Source organism: Lepidochelys kempii, chromosome 6, assembly GCF_965140265.1.
Source record: "Lepidochelys kempii isolate rLepKem1 chromosome 6, rLepKem1.hap2, whole genome shotgun sequence".
In the NCBI taxonomy this organism is placed as follows: domain Eukaryota; kingdom Metazoa; phylum Chordata; order Testudines; family Cheloniidae; genus Lepidochelys; species Lepidochelys kempii.
This window is the reverse complement of record NC_133261.1, coordinates 71,661,887-71,676,027: the sequence shown is the minus strand read 5'-3', so window position 1 is coordinate 71,676,027 and position 14,141 is coordinate 71,661,887. Positions and strand designations below refer to the sequence as shown.

The following is a 14,141-nucleotide window of genomic DNA, read 5'->3' as shown; positions in this document are numbered from 1 at the left end:
GAGGTTTGGCCATGGACTTGCCTTTGTGGAGGGATGTGCCTCTTGCTGTTTTTGTGTAGAAAAATATCCAAATTTGGCAAAGTTATAACCCTCCCCAATCTCAGCTTGCATATACTTAGTAGCAACATGTTAGAGTTTGGCAGCTAAGTTCTCTGAAGATTCTGTTTACACTAGGTGTACTCCTGGCTGCTGTGGACTTCTGTGGCAATGGGCTCTAAGTGAGAGCAGGTAGACTCTCTCTTGTTCTCTCAGTATCCTTTTTGCTGGCACTGAGGCTTTCATCTTGACTTGAAAAGAAGAGGAGAGAGTGTCTGAACCAACAGGGCAGAGGGAGTAGATTGAGCTGGGACTTAGTGAAGAGGGGAGAATGAGATCGGACAAGGAGCTGAGGGGAGGGAGGCAAAAGGACAGAGCAAGAAGGGGTCAAGCATGGATGATCAGGGAAGAAGGATCTGTTACCATTAGGCCAAACTCGCCCTCAGAACCTAGAATGAAACCCAAGATTCTAGACATTCACCATTCCTCTATCGTCTTCAGATATCTGTGCAATGCACTGGCAAAGTGTCTCATCCCCCTTTAGTGGCTGTTCTACCCAGAGGATGTTAACCTACTGTTGTTATCTGTTCACCACCATTAGTAGCAGAGGTCTGTGTGGTGAATCTAAATGTTTCCAACTGGCTGCTAATCCATGTGTAGGAGTCAGTATGATTCCACATAACGATATTTCTGTTTGTTTTTTTTTCCTTAGTTTGCTTTTTTAAAAATCTTAGTTTTTTGTGTGTAATTTCTTATGTTAAAAGAACATTAATGTTGCAAGATCAAGCACTTGGAGATTAGGAAATGTCAGTTTTAAGGTTGCCTTTGTGACCTTAATTTGCCCCCTTTTTACATATGCATTATGGTACAATCTGTAGCTACATGAACACATAGTATCTGTTTTTATAGGATGCTACCTCATTCAGTGCACAAGATAGATGGTGCTCGCTTAATGAGTAGATACCCAATGTTTTGTTTTATTCTTATTGTCAGTAGGTGGCTCCATGCCTTATTTACTGCACGCTATTCGAATTCCACAATCTTGAGTTGTCATTAATTCTGACACACAACAATGCCTTATTGACTTTACACTTTTCCAACCCTGCTCTGAAGACCAATTTTTTTATTTTCTCATTGGCTTTTCTATGGCACTTATCACAGTAGTATATGATTTCACAAACATTAATGAATCTATTTTCAGAATGCTCTTGTGAGGTGAGGTATGGTATTATCCCCATGTTGCAGATAGAGAATTGAGGCACACAGAGAGTAAGATTTAAAGTGTCTACTAATTTTGGATGATCAATTCGAGATGATTAGTGCCTGATATTTGAGAATAGTTGGCACTAAAACCACTTTATATAGTCAAAACATTGGTCCCATTGACTTCAGTTGGAGCTGTGAGTGCTCAGCACTTCTGCAACTCAGACAGAACAGGGACTCACACTGAGCTCCTAGAAAAGGAGAAACATAGTTAATGACCATCCTTGAAAAGTCTGATTTAAATTACTTGTCCAGCATTACATAGGAACTCTCTGGTAGAGGCCGGCATAGAATCCCCTTTTTACCAAGAGACCATTCTTTTTCTTCCTGCAATTCCCTGCATCATTCACTACACATATTCCAATTTCTGCAAGAAACTGAGGCCAGGATCTTACAGACAACTGTCTCCTCCACTGCATAACCCTGATTCATCCTAGGCGTACAGTCCATCCTGTGCATTGCATGAGGCTTTGGGTCCTGTGGAAAAAATAGTGTGTGATCATGTAATTAACAACTGTACATATGCAAAAGGGGAGCAAATTAGTTTCCCACACAACACTAATTCTGGCATTTCATAACTTTAGGTGCTTGACTTTGCAACCTTCATGTCCTTTTAATGTAGTTTTTTGTGTGTAGTGACCCAGTTCCTTCAAGTAAAGGGAGGAGTATTTTTTGGTATATTGCGTTTGATTAGTGCTAATTGGGTCTGTTTGTTTGTTTCCAGGATGGTGAACGCAGGGGAAAGGCTGTTGGAACCGTTTCGAATTTGCAGTTAATTTAAAAGAATTTACAGAAGTGCCCATTATCATCATGGAGAAACAACAAATTGTGTTGGGTAACCGGGACAGTGGGACAGTGTCTGGTGCAGCACCTGCTTTTTTTGTCATCCTGAAACAGCAGCAGGGAAATGGTAAAGCTGATCAAGGAATTCTAGTAGCAAACCGGGATGCCTGTACTCTCACCAGTAGCGTGCCAACTCCAGTAAAATCCAAAGTAAAGACTTGCCTTCCAGCTGATTGTACCTCAGGTAGCATCACCGTCACCCTGGACAACAACAGTATGTGGAATGAGTTCTACCATCGCAGCACAGAGATGATTCTGACCAAACAGGGGAGGCGTATGTTCCCATACTGTCGGTACTGGATTACAGGCCTAGACTCCAATCTGAAATACATCCTAGTCATGGACATCTCTCCTGTGGACAATCACCGCTATAAATGGAATGGTCGTTGGTGGGAGCCCAGTGGGAAGGCAGAACCCCATGTTCTGGGGCGGGTGTTTATTCATCCAGAATCACCCTCCACTGGTCAGTACTGGATGCACCAGCCGGTATCCTTCTACAAACTCAAGCTTACCAACAATACTCTGGACCAAGAAGGTCATATCATATTGCACTCTATGCACCGCTATCTGCCACGGCTTCACCTGGTACCTGCAGACAAAGCCACAGAGGTTATCCAGCTGAATGGTCCTGATGTACACACCTTCACCTTCCCACAGACAGAGTTCTTTGCAGTGACAGCCTATCAGAACATCCAGATTACCCAGTTAAAGATAGATTACAACCCTTTTGCTAAAGGATTCAGAGATGATGGACTGAACAGTAGACCTCAGCGTGATCTGAAGCAAAATAGTAGCTCGGAGCATGAAGGAGGTAGTGTTTCCAGTTCTCCCAGCAATCGTGGCCGCCATACTGAAACCGATGGATTAGAGTCACAGCAGAGAGATCTAGATTCTTCATTTAGTGGTCAGAATCCATCAGACATTGATCTGGAGAAAGAATCCTTTAATGCAGAACGGGACTTCCTGGATTTCCTGGATGCAGACCTGCCTCTTAGTGATATGCCCAGGTTAAAACAAGAGGTATCTGAAAGGTAGGAGTACATTTCATTTTTTGGCTAGTGGGGGCTGGGTTGGGCTGGACTCCCAGTAAAATGTCAAATGGTGTGTTTTTTGGCAGTGGGGGGGAAGATGGATTTACAACCAAAGTTTGGTTGAACTGATGTTCCAGAACATTTTGGATTTACAGAAAGTCTTTTTTCTCATACGTGGGCATCCATTGATCTGGATATTTCATCTTCGTTCTGCTGGACTGCTGCAGTACTGTACTCTGACTCATTTACTGTGACTATTTGAGAGAGAAGCTGGGGGATCAGTGTTCTCCGCAACAAAGAGATTTAGAGGATGAAAATTTCATCTCATAAACTGCCGGGAACTTCAAATAGATCAGATTTTTAGTAATCAGAGCCTACTCATCTTCCTTTGAGGCACCTGTGTGCTGAATCTACTCTTCTTCCAACTCCCATAAAGCGTATGTATTCATGTGGTCTTACCTAGCGTACCACTCTCTGACGTCTTCCACTGGCTTCTCTTAGCACTGTAGCAGAGCAGTTTAGCCCATACTCTCAGATGATCTGTACCAAGTGGACCTCTGTGTTCCTAACAGTTTCCATTATGTGTGCATGTGTTAGTGCAGCCTAGTCAAGTCCTGCATCTTACCGCACTTTTCACTGGTTTCCCTAAGTAAAGCAGCAGAACGGTCTACACATTCTCTCAATCTGCTTGTGCCAGCATATTATTGACATAGCTGGCACCTACAGAATGAGGTATATCTGATTTTCTCTCCTCTCAGATTCCTTGGCATATGTGCCAGAGCCTAGGCTGCCACCTTACTGGGCTTGCTGCTAGTTCTCTGCCAATCAGTGCAGCAGAGAGTAGCCAATAGCTCATATCACTAGTTTACCAGTGAACAATCAAAATAATAGTGAAAGGTCACTGTTAAGGAAAAAATTGTCCCACATGTGGCATAACTGTAAACCCATTGCAGTAGAGACTACTACATACAGTGCCTTTTAGAACCAAGAATGGTTCCCAAACATCAGTGCTCCTTCCCTAATTTCAGCTTTTGCTTCTGCAGAAGATGTTCCTCAGTTCCTTCAAGGTAGTCCTTGATCTGGGCAGCAATGAATAATTGTAGAAGTGGTAGTTTTCTCACCCCATAAGGCCGCCGGAACCCTGCAGCAGTAATACCTCACGAGAATATTGGAATCACGTGGGGACCAAGGGAATTATTACTATATTTATTTTGCAACTTTTTCCAGTTTTGAGGCAGGACAAATAAGAGTTTCTCCTAAATTTCTCATGTATTCGTAAACAGAAGGCAGAAGTCTCCTGAGGAGAACCTCTAGGTCAAGAGACCTGTATCCAAACTAATTCTTTAGAGTAAGAGGATTCTAATTTTTAAGAGCACCTATGACCAAAATGGAAAGGAGTTGGTCAATTGTGTTTCTTATTGCAGTGTTTTTGCTGCTTTATTTTCAATATCACCTTTCAGAAATTCAGATTAAAAAAAAATAATCAAACTAAGATTGTGAAAAATTTTCTCAAAAGTGATCCTTCCTCTTTAGCCCAGGCCACCATAAGTCCCAAAAGATTTTGATTAGAACATGGAGGAGGTGTCTTTGGAAAAATGTTATAAGTTTATAAGAAACCCCAATCTTGCAGCTGGACGCATTCAGACACAAGTGGTTTTATTGAGTTCTCTCTCTTTTGGGGCTGTAGGAGTGTCCTGCATAATTGTAGGCAAAACTACTTTATCTGGTCTAAATGGCCTCTCGCGCTCTCTCTCTCTCTCTCCAAGAAATTTAAGTTCCCTAAAGCCAGCAAGATCTTTCTCATGGTTCTGTCATTGACAGAAATCAGTTAGCAAGTGATGTGGAGATATTCTCAAGGGATTTGTTCAGACTGAAAAATTTGCTTCTTCAATCCAGCTGTTTCTTTGGGGATAAAAAAAAAAAACCCTTGTATCAAATGTACAGATGAACAACAAGCAATTCTTCCAGGTATTTTGTTATTTTGGAATCAGGAAATTTTTTTTTTTTTTTTCAGCTCTGTGGGACAGAGAGCAACACAGGTACTTCTTCAATGACAGATAATGTAGATTTGCTGACTTAGGACATCTTAAGTCTTAAGAGAAAATTAAACACTTTCCTTTCTTCTTCAGAACAGTTGTCACCTCAGACCAAAAACATACTAAAAATTCATACAAAAGGGGATACTGTACTAGGATATACAGTGTTTTCCTCTTCTTTTTTCTATCTTCTGTGCTAGTACATTTCTATTAAAAACTAAAGACACTATATATGTATAGCTATATAATAGTTTTGTAGCCATAGTCCTAGTGCTACTCTCAGAACGTTGTCCGGCATTTTCTTTAGTTTTTTAGTATCTGCCTTCTACACAGGAATGATAATCTTCATTCACTCTCTCACTTATGGAATATTTCCAGTTCTCAATTTTTTTTTCCATAACTCATTCAAGAAATGGCTGCACTCTATCTTTTTTATGTTCTGTAGGTATCAAGAATCTTGCATTCCCTTTTCCATTAAATCTGTTCATCATTCTCATGACCTGCAGTTAAGGGGAAACACTGTCTATCAATTACGGTCCATCATTTTTCATAGTTTACTGTTGGCTGTGCAGAAATGGCACGTGTTATGGCTGATCAGGACTTTGTGTGTGTGTAATATATATATTCCAAGATGTTGCATTTCTTAAAAGACATAATTTTAACTCATAAACTAATTAATGGATATCCTTGTAAATTTTCAAAAAATTCCTTCAGTACTTAAAAATGTGAGTGATTTCGGAAGGAAAGGGTGTGTGTGTTTTTTTTTTTTAAATACATTAACAGATATTTGCTTTTAAGTGTGAAATGTAATTCAGTCTTAACTATGGTGCCATGATGGACATCTCCATAATTTCTGTATTGACTAGAGCAAAGGTGGGCAAACTATGGCCTGCGGGCCACATCCGGCCCGGCCCTTGAGCTCCCGGCCGGGGAGGTAGCCCTTTGCCCTTTCCTTGCTGGGCCCCTCCCCCGCAGTCATGCCGCTTCATGGGCAGCCCTCTGGGCAGCAGGGCAGCACAGCAGCATGTCTGGCTCTGGCCGGGCAGTGCGGCTTCCAGACATGCTGCTCTGAGCGACATGGTAAGGAGGAGGTCGGGGGGGGATAAGGGTCCTGGAGAGCAGTCGGGACAGGGAGCAGGGGGTGGTTGGATGAGGCGGAGGTTCTGGGGGGCGGTCAGGGGATGGGGAACGGCGGGGGGGAGGCGGATAAGTGTGGGAGTCCTGGAGAGCCTGTTGGGGGTGGGGGTTTGGGGCAGGTTGGATAGGTGGTGGGGTCCCAGGGGGGCGGTTAGGGTCAGGGGGTCTCAGGAGGGGGCAGTCAGGGGACAAGGAGCAGAGAGGAGGTTGGATGGGTCGGGAGTTCTGAGGGGGGCAGTCAGGGAGCAGGAAGTGGGAGGGGTCGGATAGAGGGTAGGGACTAGGCTGTTTGTGGAAGCACAGCCTTCCCTACCCGGCCCTCCATACAGTTTGCAATCCTGATGTGGCCCTTGGGACAAAAGGTTTGCCAACCCCTGGACTAGAGTATACAAGGAGTATCATATTTTGCTAAATCTAGCGGGGTCTTAATTTCACAACTAAAGGAAGTACACTGTAAGGAAGGATCTATTTTACAACATTGTAACTAGCTATTAATTCCACTTTTTTTTTTTGCAACTTCTTGTTTCTCAGGCCTTGTCTACATGAGAAAGTTGTACTAACTTAATTAAATCTGCTTAGAAACTGATTCAGTTAAATCAGTGCAGCCCCCCTTATGGATATTCTTATTTCGTTTTAAGAATGCCTTACTGCGATTTAAATTAATTAAAATTAAATTAATTCCATAGCAACATAAGCTAAATTGATATAAGGTACACTTAAATTGATATAGTGTACCACAGGGTGTTACCACTAATTTACTTAAATCAAAAGCTTTTTGATTTAAAATCAGTTTCAAAAGCTTTTTCTTTCTTGCCACTTCCCTATTCAGGGTCGGTGACTTTATAGCTTTCTTCCAAAACTCATGATCATATGCCAGGCTGTTGTGCAGATTGGTCTCTTGGAGGTCCGTTGATATCCAGCCCACATACCGAGTCCTTGGTCTACCTCTTGGTTGTCCTCTGTCCACAGTCATTCCAAAAGCCATCCTACTAATACATCTCTCAGGTCTCTGCTGCATATGACTATTCTAAGGTAGCCTAGTCTCCATCAACTGGTTTTCAGTTGGAGCACCCGCATTAGGCTCCTTACAACCACATTTTCTTTTCTTTTTTTTTTCTTTTTTTTTCCTTTTTTTTTTTTTTTTTTAAATAAACGGCTTGACCATCTCAACATCTTTTGTTTTGAGGTGGAGAGCATACTGATTTCCTTTCTTGTGGCTGGCCTAGTATCTGTTTTTTATGTTAAGATGGGTTGAAATCAGTTTACAAAGCGATTTAGTATAGATAAGGCTTTGGTTTTCGAATCCTTCTCTCACTGGTGGTACATTGTAAAATGTTTGAAGTCTATTCAGATACCATCAGTATCCTTTTAACTTTCATTGCTGTGTGATATACAAAAAAATTGCAAGAAGAAAATATTTGCAGACATTTTTGTTTCTGAGAAGAATCGGAATCCTATTTTAGAAGGTTACCATAATGAACCATCCTTATGGAGAATTTTGATCATGTTTTTGAAGTTCATTTATTGCTGCATTTCATGTTTGCACAAGAATTCTCGCATTCTTCCAAGGCATTGGGAGTCTCAAATATGTGTCCCATACATTTCTTTATGAAAATGGTCTCCAAACTATGGGGCATGCCCCCCTCGGGGGGGAACGGAGGAATATTTGCGTAGGGGCCATGTTGCGGCCCAGGCCAGTCCCCAGAAGGGGTGGGGAGGGAACGCCACCCAACCTCCTCTCTGCCCACAGCTCTGGCCTCACCCCCAGTTGCAGCGTCTGGCCCTGGTGCTCCGTTCCCGGCCCTGCTGTTTCCCGGCCCAGCTCTGGTAGGGAGGGGAGGGATAGGTCAGTGATTTGAGCACTGGCCTGCTAAACCCAGGGTTGTGAGTTCAATCCTTGAGGGGGTCATTTAGGGATCTGGGGCGAAAATTGGGGATTGGTCCTGCTTTGAGCAGGGGGTTGGACTAGATGACCTTCTGAGGTCCCTTCCAACCCTGATATTCTATGATTCTATGATGGGGGCAAGGGGGGGGTGAGCGATCCTGAAAAGTTTGGGGACCACTGCTTTATGATTTGATATTGTATCAATATGATGGTAATTTAAATTATTATAATGAGTAAAAAATTTAGTTATATCAAGTGTGTTTTAGGAAGAAGAAGATTTTACTCAATTAAAAGTGGTGTATATTCAGATCTCCATGAATGAAGTGTTCAAGACTTGAAAAATTTACAAAACAGCACCTAACTAAAGTACTAAGCCTATGAGCCCAGATGCCACCACACCTCCCCTTCCCCCAAAAAACCCTCCCCCCCAGAATCATGGCCATGAATTTTAAAGAAATAAAGCAATAATATAGAGGTATTTTACCATACGTAACTGTATTGCCAATCAACTTTTCATCTAATAAGCTTAAAAATGTAATTTACTCTGTGTCCTGCACTTTTGATGTACCTTCTCTTTACTTTGTGGCTTTACTGCCCTCTGCCATTCCTGTTTTGGATTATATTGTGTCTCTTTTTGCATTGTCCAGAAAGTATGTTTTTGCTTCTCTCTCCTTCCATCCCCTGAAATCCTTTCCTCTGTTTCTCTGAATTGTGGGTTTTTTTAAATATTTTTTTACTTTAGATTTTTCTGACTTTCCTTGTCCACAAATATCTCTCTCCCTTTTTAAAAATGTAATCCTTCCATTTTATTCCTTTCTCTTCTTCTCTAAAAAGACAGAGGTTTATCTAATTCAGTTTTTGTAACTCATAAATTTTATGGGCAGCAACTACTCCTAAATATCTTAAGGAACAGTTAACCATAATTTTCCTTTGCAATGGTTTTACCATCCCAATTAAAGTTTAGCATTGTGCTCTTTCCCACATTAGTATGGGAAACCTGAAAATCTACTAGACCAGAGGTTCTCAAACTTGGTCTGCGAGCTCCATTCAGGTGGTCTGCGGATAGTTCCTTCTAAGGTACACGCCTGGGCAGCCACACATAAGAGAATAAAGGGTCACCCACCTAATTAGTGGAGCCATGTAGGCGTGGCTCCATTAATTAGGTGCCTGAACCCTGGAGGAGATGCACATGTCAGGTGAGGTGATGGCCTTGGGAGGGACTAGGGGGTAGGTGGGAGGGGGCAGTGGGGTGAGAAGAGTGGGTAGGGGGAATATGTGCAGGGCAACAGCAGCCAGAGAGAGACCAACTTTCTCCATCTCCAGGGCGGTGGCTGCGGGGGAGAGAACCCTGTCCTTCCCAGCCCATCTCGGTGGCTGCCGTGGCGGGGGAGAGAGTACTGATATTAAAATATGAATTGTGTGCTTTTATTTGTAGGGAAAAAAAAACGCTTTTTTTGATTAGCACTTTTATCCAAAGCGCTTTACAATCGTTAGTAATGGTACAAATAACATTTGGAAAGATCATTAAGTGGTCCAGCCATGAAAAACATATCACGGAGTGTGAAATTTGGTCTTTTGTGTTCTTTTACTCTATACTATACAGAGCTCATAGGAGAGACCAGTGTTTCTCAAATTGGGGGTCCTGACCCAAAAGGGGGGTCACAGAGTTATTTTACGGGGGTTGCGGTATTGCCACCGTTACTCTGCTCTGCCTTCAGAGCTGGGTGGCTGGAGAGCGGTGGCTGTTGGCCAGGCCCCCACCTCTGAAGGCAGCGCCCCGCTAGCAATAGCACAGAAGTAGGGAAGCAATACCATACCATGCCACCCTTTACTTCTGAGCTGGTGCTGGCAGTGGCTCTGCCATCAGAGCTGGGCTCCCAGCCCGCAGCCGCCGCTCTCCAGCTGCCCAGCTCTGAAGGCAGCGCCACCGCCAGCAGCGGTGCAGAAGTAAGGGTCGCAGCACTGCAAACCCCCCCACACTAACCTTGTAAACCCCCCCCCCCACACACACACACAAACAACTCCTTTTTGGGTCAGGACCCCTACAATTACAACACCATGACATTTCAGATTTAAATAGCTGAAATCTTGAAATTTATTATTTTTAAAATCCTATGGCCATGAAATTTACCAAAATGGACCATGAATTTGGTAGGGCCCTACCTATAGGCTTGCTTCTGAAATTTCAACTATCATTCTCTGAGCTGTATTGTGTGGGGGGTGGAATTATATTTTTCAGGTGCGTTTCTTCTCCATGGCTGGCTGCCAGATTTTGATAATGTTAGCAAAACTGATGGGAAGCAACCAATACCTCCCAGAACTATTTATAAGAATGAAATTGCATCTACAGTTGGAGTTCTCTAATGTCTGGCCAAGTTCTGTTTTCACTGATATCCATTTCAATTCAGACTAAGTCAGTTGAGTTCAGTGGAGTTACTCTGAATTTACGCTGGAGTAATTGAGAGCAGAATCTGGCTCAGTGGCTTCCAAATGGATGGGGTGATTTCATATGGGACGGGTTAGAATACCAGTTACTTTTAAATATGATTCTCGTATAAGAGCAGAAGAGAGAGTCCTGCTACCTAAAATAAGAAATTACTATATTCTCTGGAGTCTGTATGATGAAAAAACATATGAGATGGCATAATGATGTTTCTTGAATGCTAACTAGTATGCTAAAAATGAAAGCTTGTCCTAACTAGCAGCAGTTGCCCTAAAGTCACTGTCAAGCTCAGCTGACCTAAGTGTTGTTCCTTATAGGGAGCAACGTCCTGCTAAAGTAGTATCTTCCTACTGTGATAACCATTTATTGTGCAGTACTGAGGAATCTGTTTTAGGGAAGGAAAATATAATTGATATGACAGGATATTTTTTGAATTTTGTGTCTTTCATCTGTGTGGTAAAGTTCTTGTTTACTTTCTCCAGTCCCATCGCTAGCAGTTATGAAAGCAGCTCCCGGGTAGCATCCCCATTGGACCCAAATGGACACTTCAATGTAGTCATTAAAGAGGAGCCGGTAGATGACTATGATTATGGGTCAAGTGTGTGCATTGAAGGGATAACTGTGAAGCAGGAAGACACAGATGAGGAAACAGATGAATATTCCAATAGTGATAATGATCCCATACTAGAGAAACAGCTGAGAAAACACAGTGAGATGGACAGAAAAGATGCAGGAGTCAGGTCCACCAAACGAATGCTGGCCAACCCTTCAGGTGTTGCCAAAGCCAAAATGTTAAAATTGGATAGTGGGAAGATGCCTGTAGTCTATTTAGAGCCCTGTGCAGTCACCAAGAGCACGGTAAAGATTTCTGAGCTGCCACAGACCATGCTCTCCTCTTGTAAGAAGGATAAATCCCCAGTGAGTGCAATATTGGACTCCTTGCCTATTTGTTTTGAAAATCATAAGGACTCTTGCTTACACACAGTCATGGAAACTGAGGAAGTAGCTGTGAAAAAACAGTACTCTGGAAACAAAGTGCCACAAAAATACTGTTCCATCAAAGAGGCACCATGGACCATATCTAAATCATCTAGTTTCAAGCTTGGGAGCTCTACAGGTGGCCTTTTTTCAGCCAGAGACGTTGCTGGAAGAAAAAAAGCAGGTGTACTAAGGAATCCCATGTCCCAGAAGGGTACTGGTACTAATCAAAATCCTATGTCATCCGGCCCAAGTAGAAGGGGAAGGCCACGAAAGCTAAAGATCTCCAAGGCTGGACGACCCCCTAAAAACATAGGGAAGAATGCAGTGACAAGCAAGAATGCCTCCTTGGGATCAGGAAGTATCCTTCCAGATGTTAAGCCAGATCTTGAGGATGTGGATGGAGTCCTCTTTGTGTCCTTTGCATCCAAGGTAAATCACTCTTCCTTCAGTGTCCTCAATAAAACTTAATATGCTCAAAAGGAGCAGTGGCTTAACTTAGCTTCTCAGTGGTCATAAGCTGAAAATAATAATTTTCTCCTTTGGGATCCCTGAAAACGTTATTTAAAAAATTTGTAGTTGTAGCACTGTCTGCGTTTTCTACCTTCATAGCAATCTTGATTATCACTGGCTCAGCGAGAATGAGTGATTAGAATCTGGAGTTTGGTGCATAGTAATGCAAAGCACTATAATTAGGCCACTCTAATAGCCTGTTTTAATGATATGGCTGTCTAGCTTGTGTCGAGATGAGCATTTGATTTTAAAGCATTTTACATTTATTTGAGGCTCTTTTTGCATGTAGGAAGCTCTCGACATTCACACTGTTGATAGAGTTGGAGGAGAAGAATCACAGAATCTGCAGACTTCCTTGCTAGCTACAAGTGATCCAGGTAACACTCAATAACCTTTAATAATAGTTTAAAAAAAAGGGGGGGGGGAGGATGGAATTTGGGTGGTTTGGCCTTGATAAAAGAAGGTGTAAGGATACAGTGGGAGATAAGTATTTAAATGAACAGTGTATCAGAATTTTGCATAGCATGTGCAGTCTCATTGCATACACAATAATATCTTTCATTCTCTGAGCAGGTTGTCGAGCAAGAATATGCTTGCTGGAAAAAGAACTCTTGGAAGATCTGAAGTCCTTGCGGCATAAGCAAGTGATACATCCTAGTCTCCAGGAAGGTATATATGTAAAGCTCTCTGGGGCAGGAATTGTTTCCTACTGTGTTTTAATACTGTGCTTACCACAGTGGGGACCTGAGTTTGGGTGGTTCTTCAAGTATCTTTCACTGTGGATCCCACTGTAGGTGCTCATGTGAATGGAATCAGAGACTTTTGAACAGAAGTGTGTGATGTGGCCACTGATGCTTCCTCTTGCGCCTGTGTGAGGGCATAAATGGCAGAGCTGCAGCAACCCTCCTTCAGTTTCCCTTTACTGTCTGTGGTAGTGAGATTCATTTATTCCAAAACCAGAAGGGAGCAGACAGTGATGGAGCACTTCAGCCAGAGAACGGTATTCAATTCCCTCAATGACCATATACTGACACCCTATAGAAAAACATATAGGTACCAGCCCCAGCAGAGACCGAGGACATTATCTTACTCCTTGAGTTAACGATCAGAGTAATGACAAAGAAAGAGGACAAGGTGCTCCAGGGGATGCCCATTTCCCACCTCTTTGGCTAACCTACTTCCTTCTCAGAGGCTGCAGATTTGACAGAAGCGTCAAGAGTTGCACTGCATTCATTCTGGAGCCTCTCTCCACCTTCAGCAACTGCCTGGCCCCTTTCCACTGGGACAACTGACAAATGGGCATTAGACATTGTATCCTAAGGCTCTTCTGTACTTTCCCACTCCATACCCTTTCCCTTCTCACAAAAGCCTGTTACAAACAAACAAGGAGGTAATATCTTCTATTGGACCATCTTCTATTGGTGAGAGGTCACCCGAAGAGCTCAGTGTAAGCTCAAAAGCTTTTCTCAGTCAACAACAGAAGTGGGTCCAGTAAAAGATATTAGCTCACCCACCTTCTCTCTCTAATACCCTGGGACTGAAACAGCTACAACACTGCATGTTACAAAGACAAGCAGACTTGTTACTTCATTTAGGTAGGTGGGGTAGTACAAGGGAAGAGGCTTCTACTCCTGTCACTTCCTTATCCTGAAGCGGGTCTTCATCCTATCCTAGATATGAGGAGATTGAACAAATACATGCGTCATCTCAGATTCAGGGTAACGCTTGCCTCTGTCATCCCACATCTTCAGGCCCATGACTGGTTTCTAACTCTTAACTTTTACGTACAGGATACGTACTTCCATATAATCATCCACCCAGCTGACAATAAATAGTTCAGATTCATGGTGGGCCAAATCATTACAAGTAGAAAGTACTGCCATTCAAACTCTCCATGGCACCAAGAATCTTCATGAGGTGTCCAAAGGTAGTAGCAGCACATCTTAGAAGGAAAGACATTCATGTATACCTTTACC

At 42.7% G+C, this 14,141-nt stretch overlaps 1 protein-coding gene across 16 annotated transcripts in view; it reads left to right on the top strand.

The window, feature by feature from the left end:
* The window catches only part of MGA (MAX dimerization protein MGA), a 95,547-nt gene that overhangs the window by 17,088 nt on the left and 64,318 nt on the right, over nt 1-14,141 (top strand). For all 16 annotated transcript variants that reach the window (XR_012159449.1, XR_012159450.1, XM_073348691.1 and 13 more), the window contains exons 2-5: nt 2,024-3,173; nt 11,157-12,084; nt 12,455-12,542; nt 12,739-12,834. Coding sequence is in view for 14 of the 16 variants with exons in the window: in XM_073348691.1 (XP_073204792.1) it covers nt 2,110-3,173; nt 11,157-12,084; nt 12,455-12,542; nt 12,739-12,834 (2,176 nt within the window). In the remaining 2 variants the exon portion in view is untranslated. The remainder of the gene's footprint in view (nt 1-2,023; nt 3,174-11,156; nt 12,085-12,454; nt 12,543-12,738; nt 12,835-14,141) is intronic.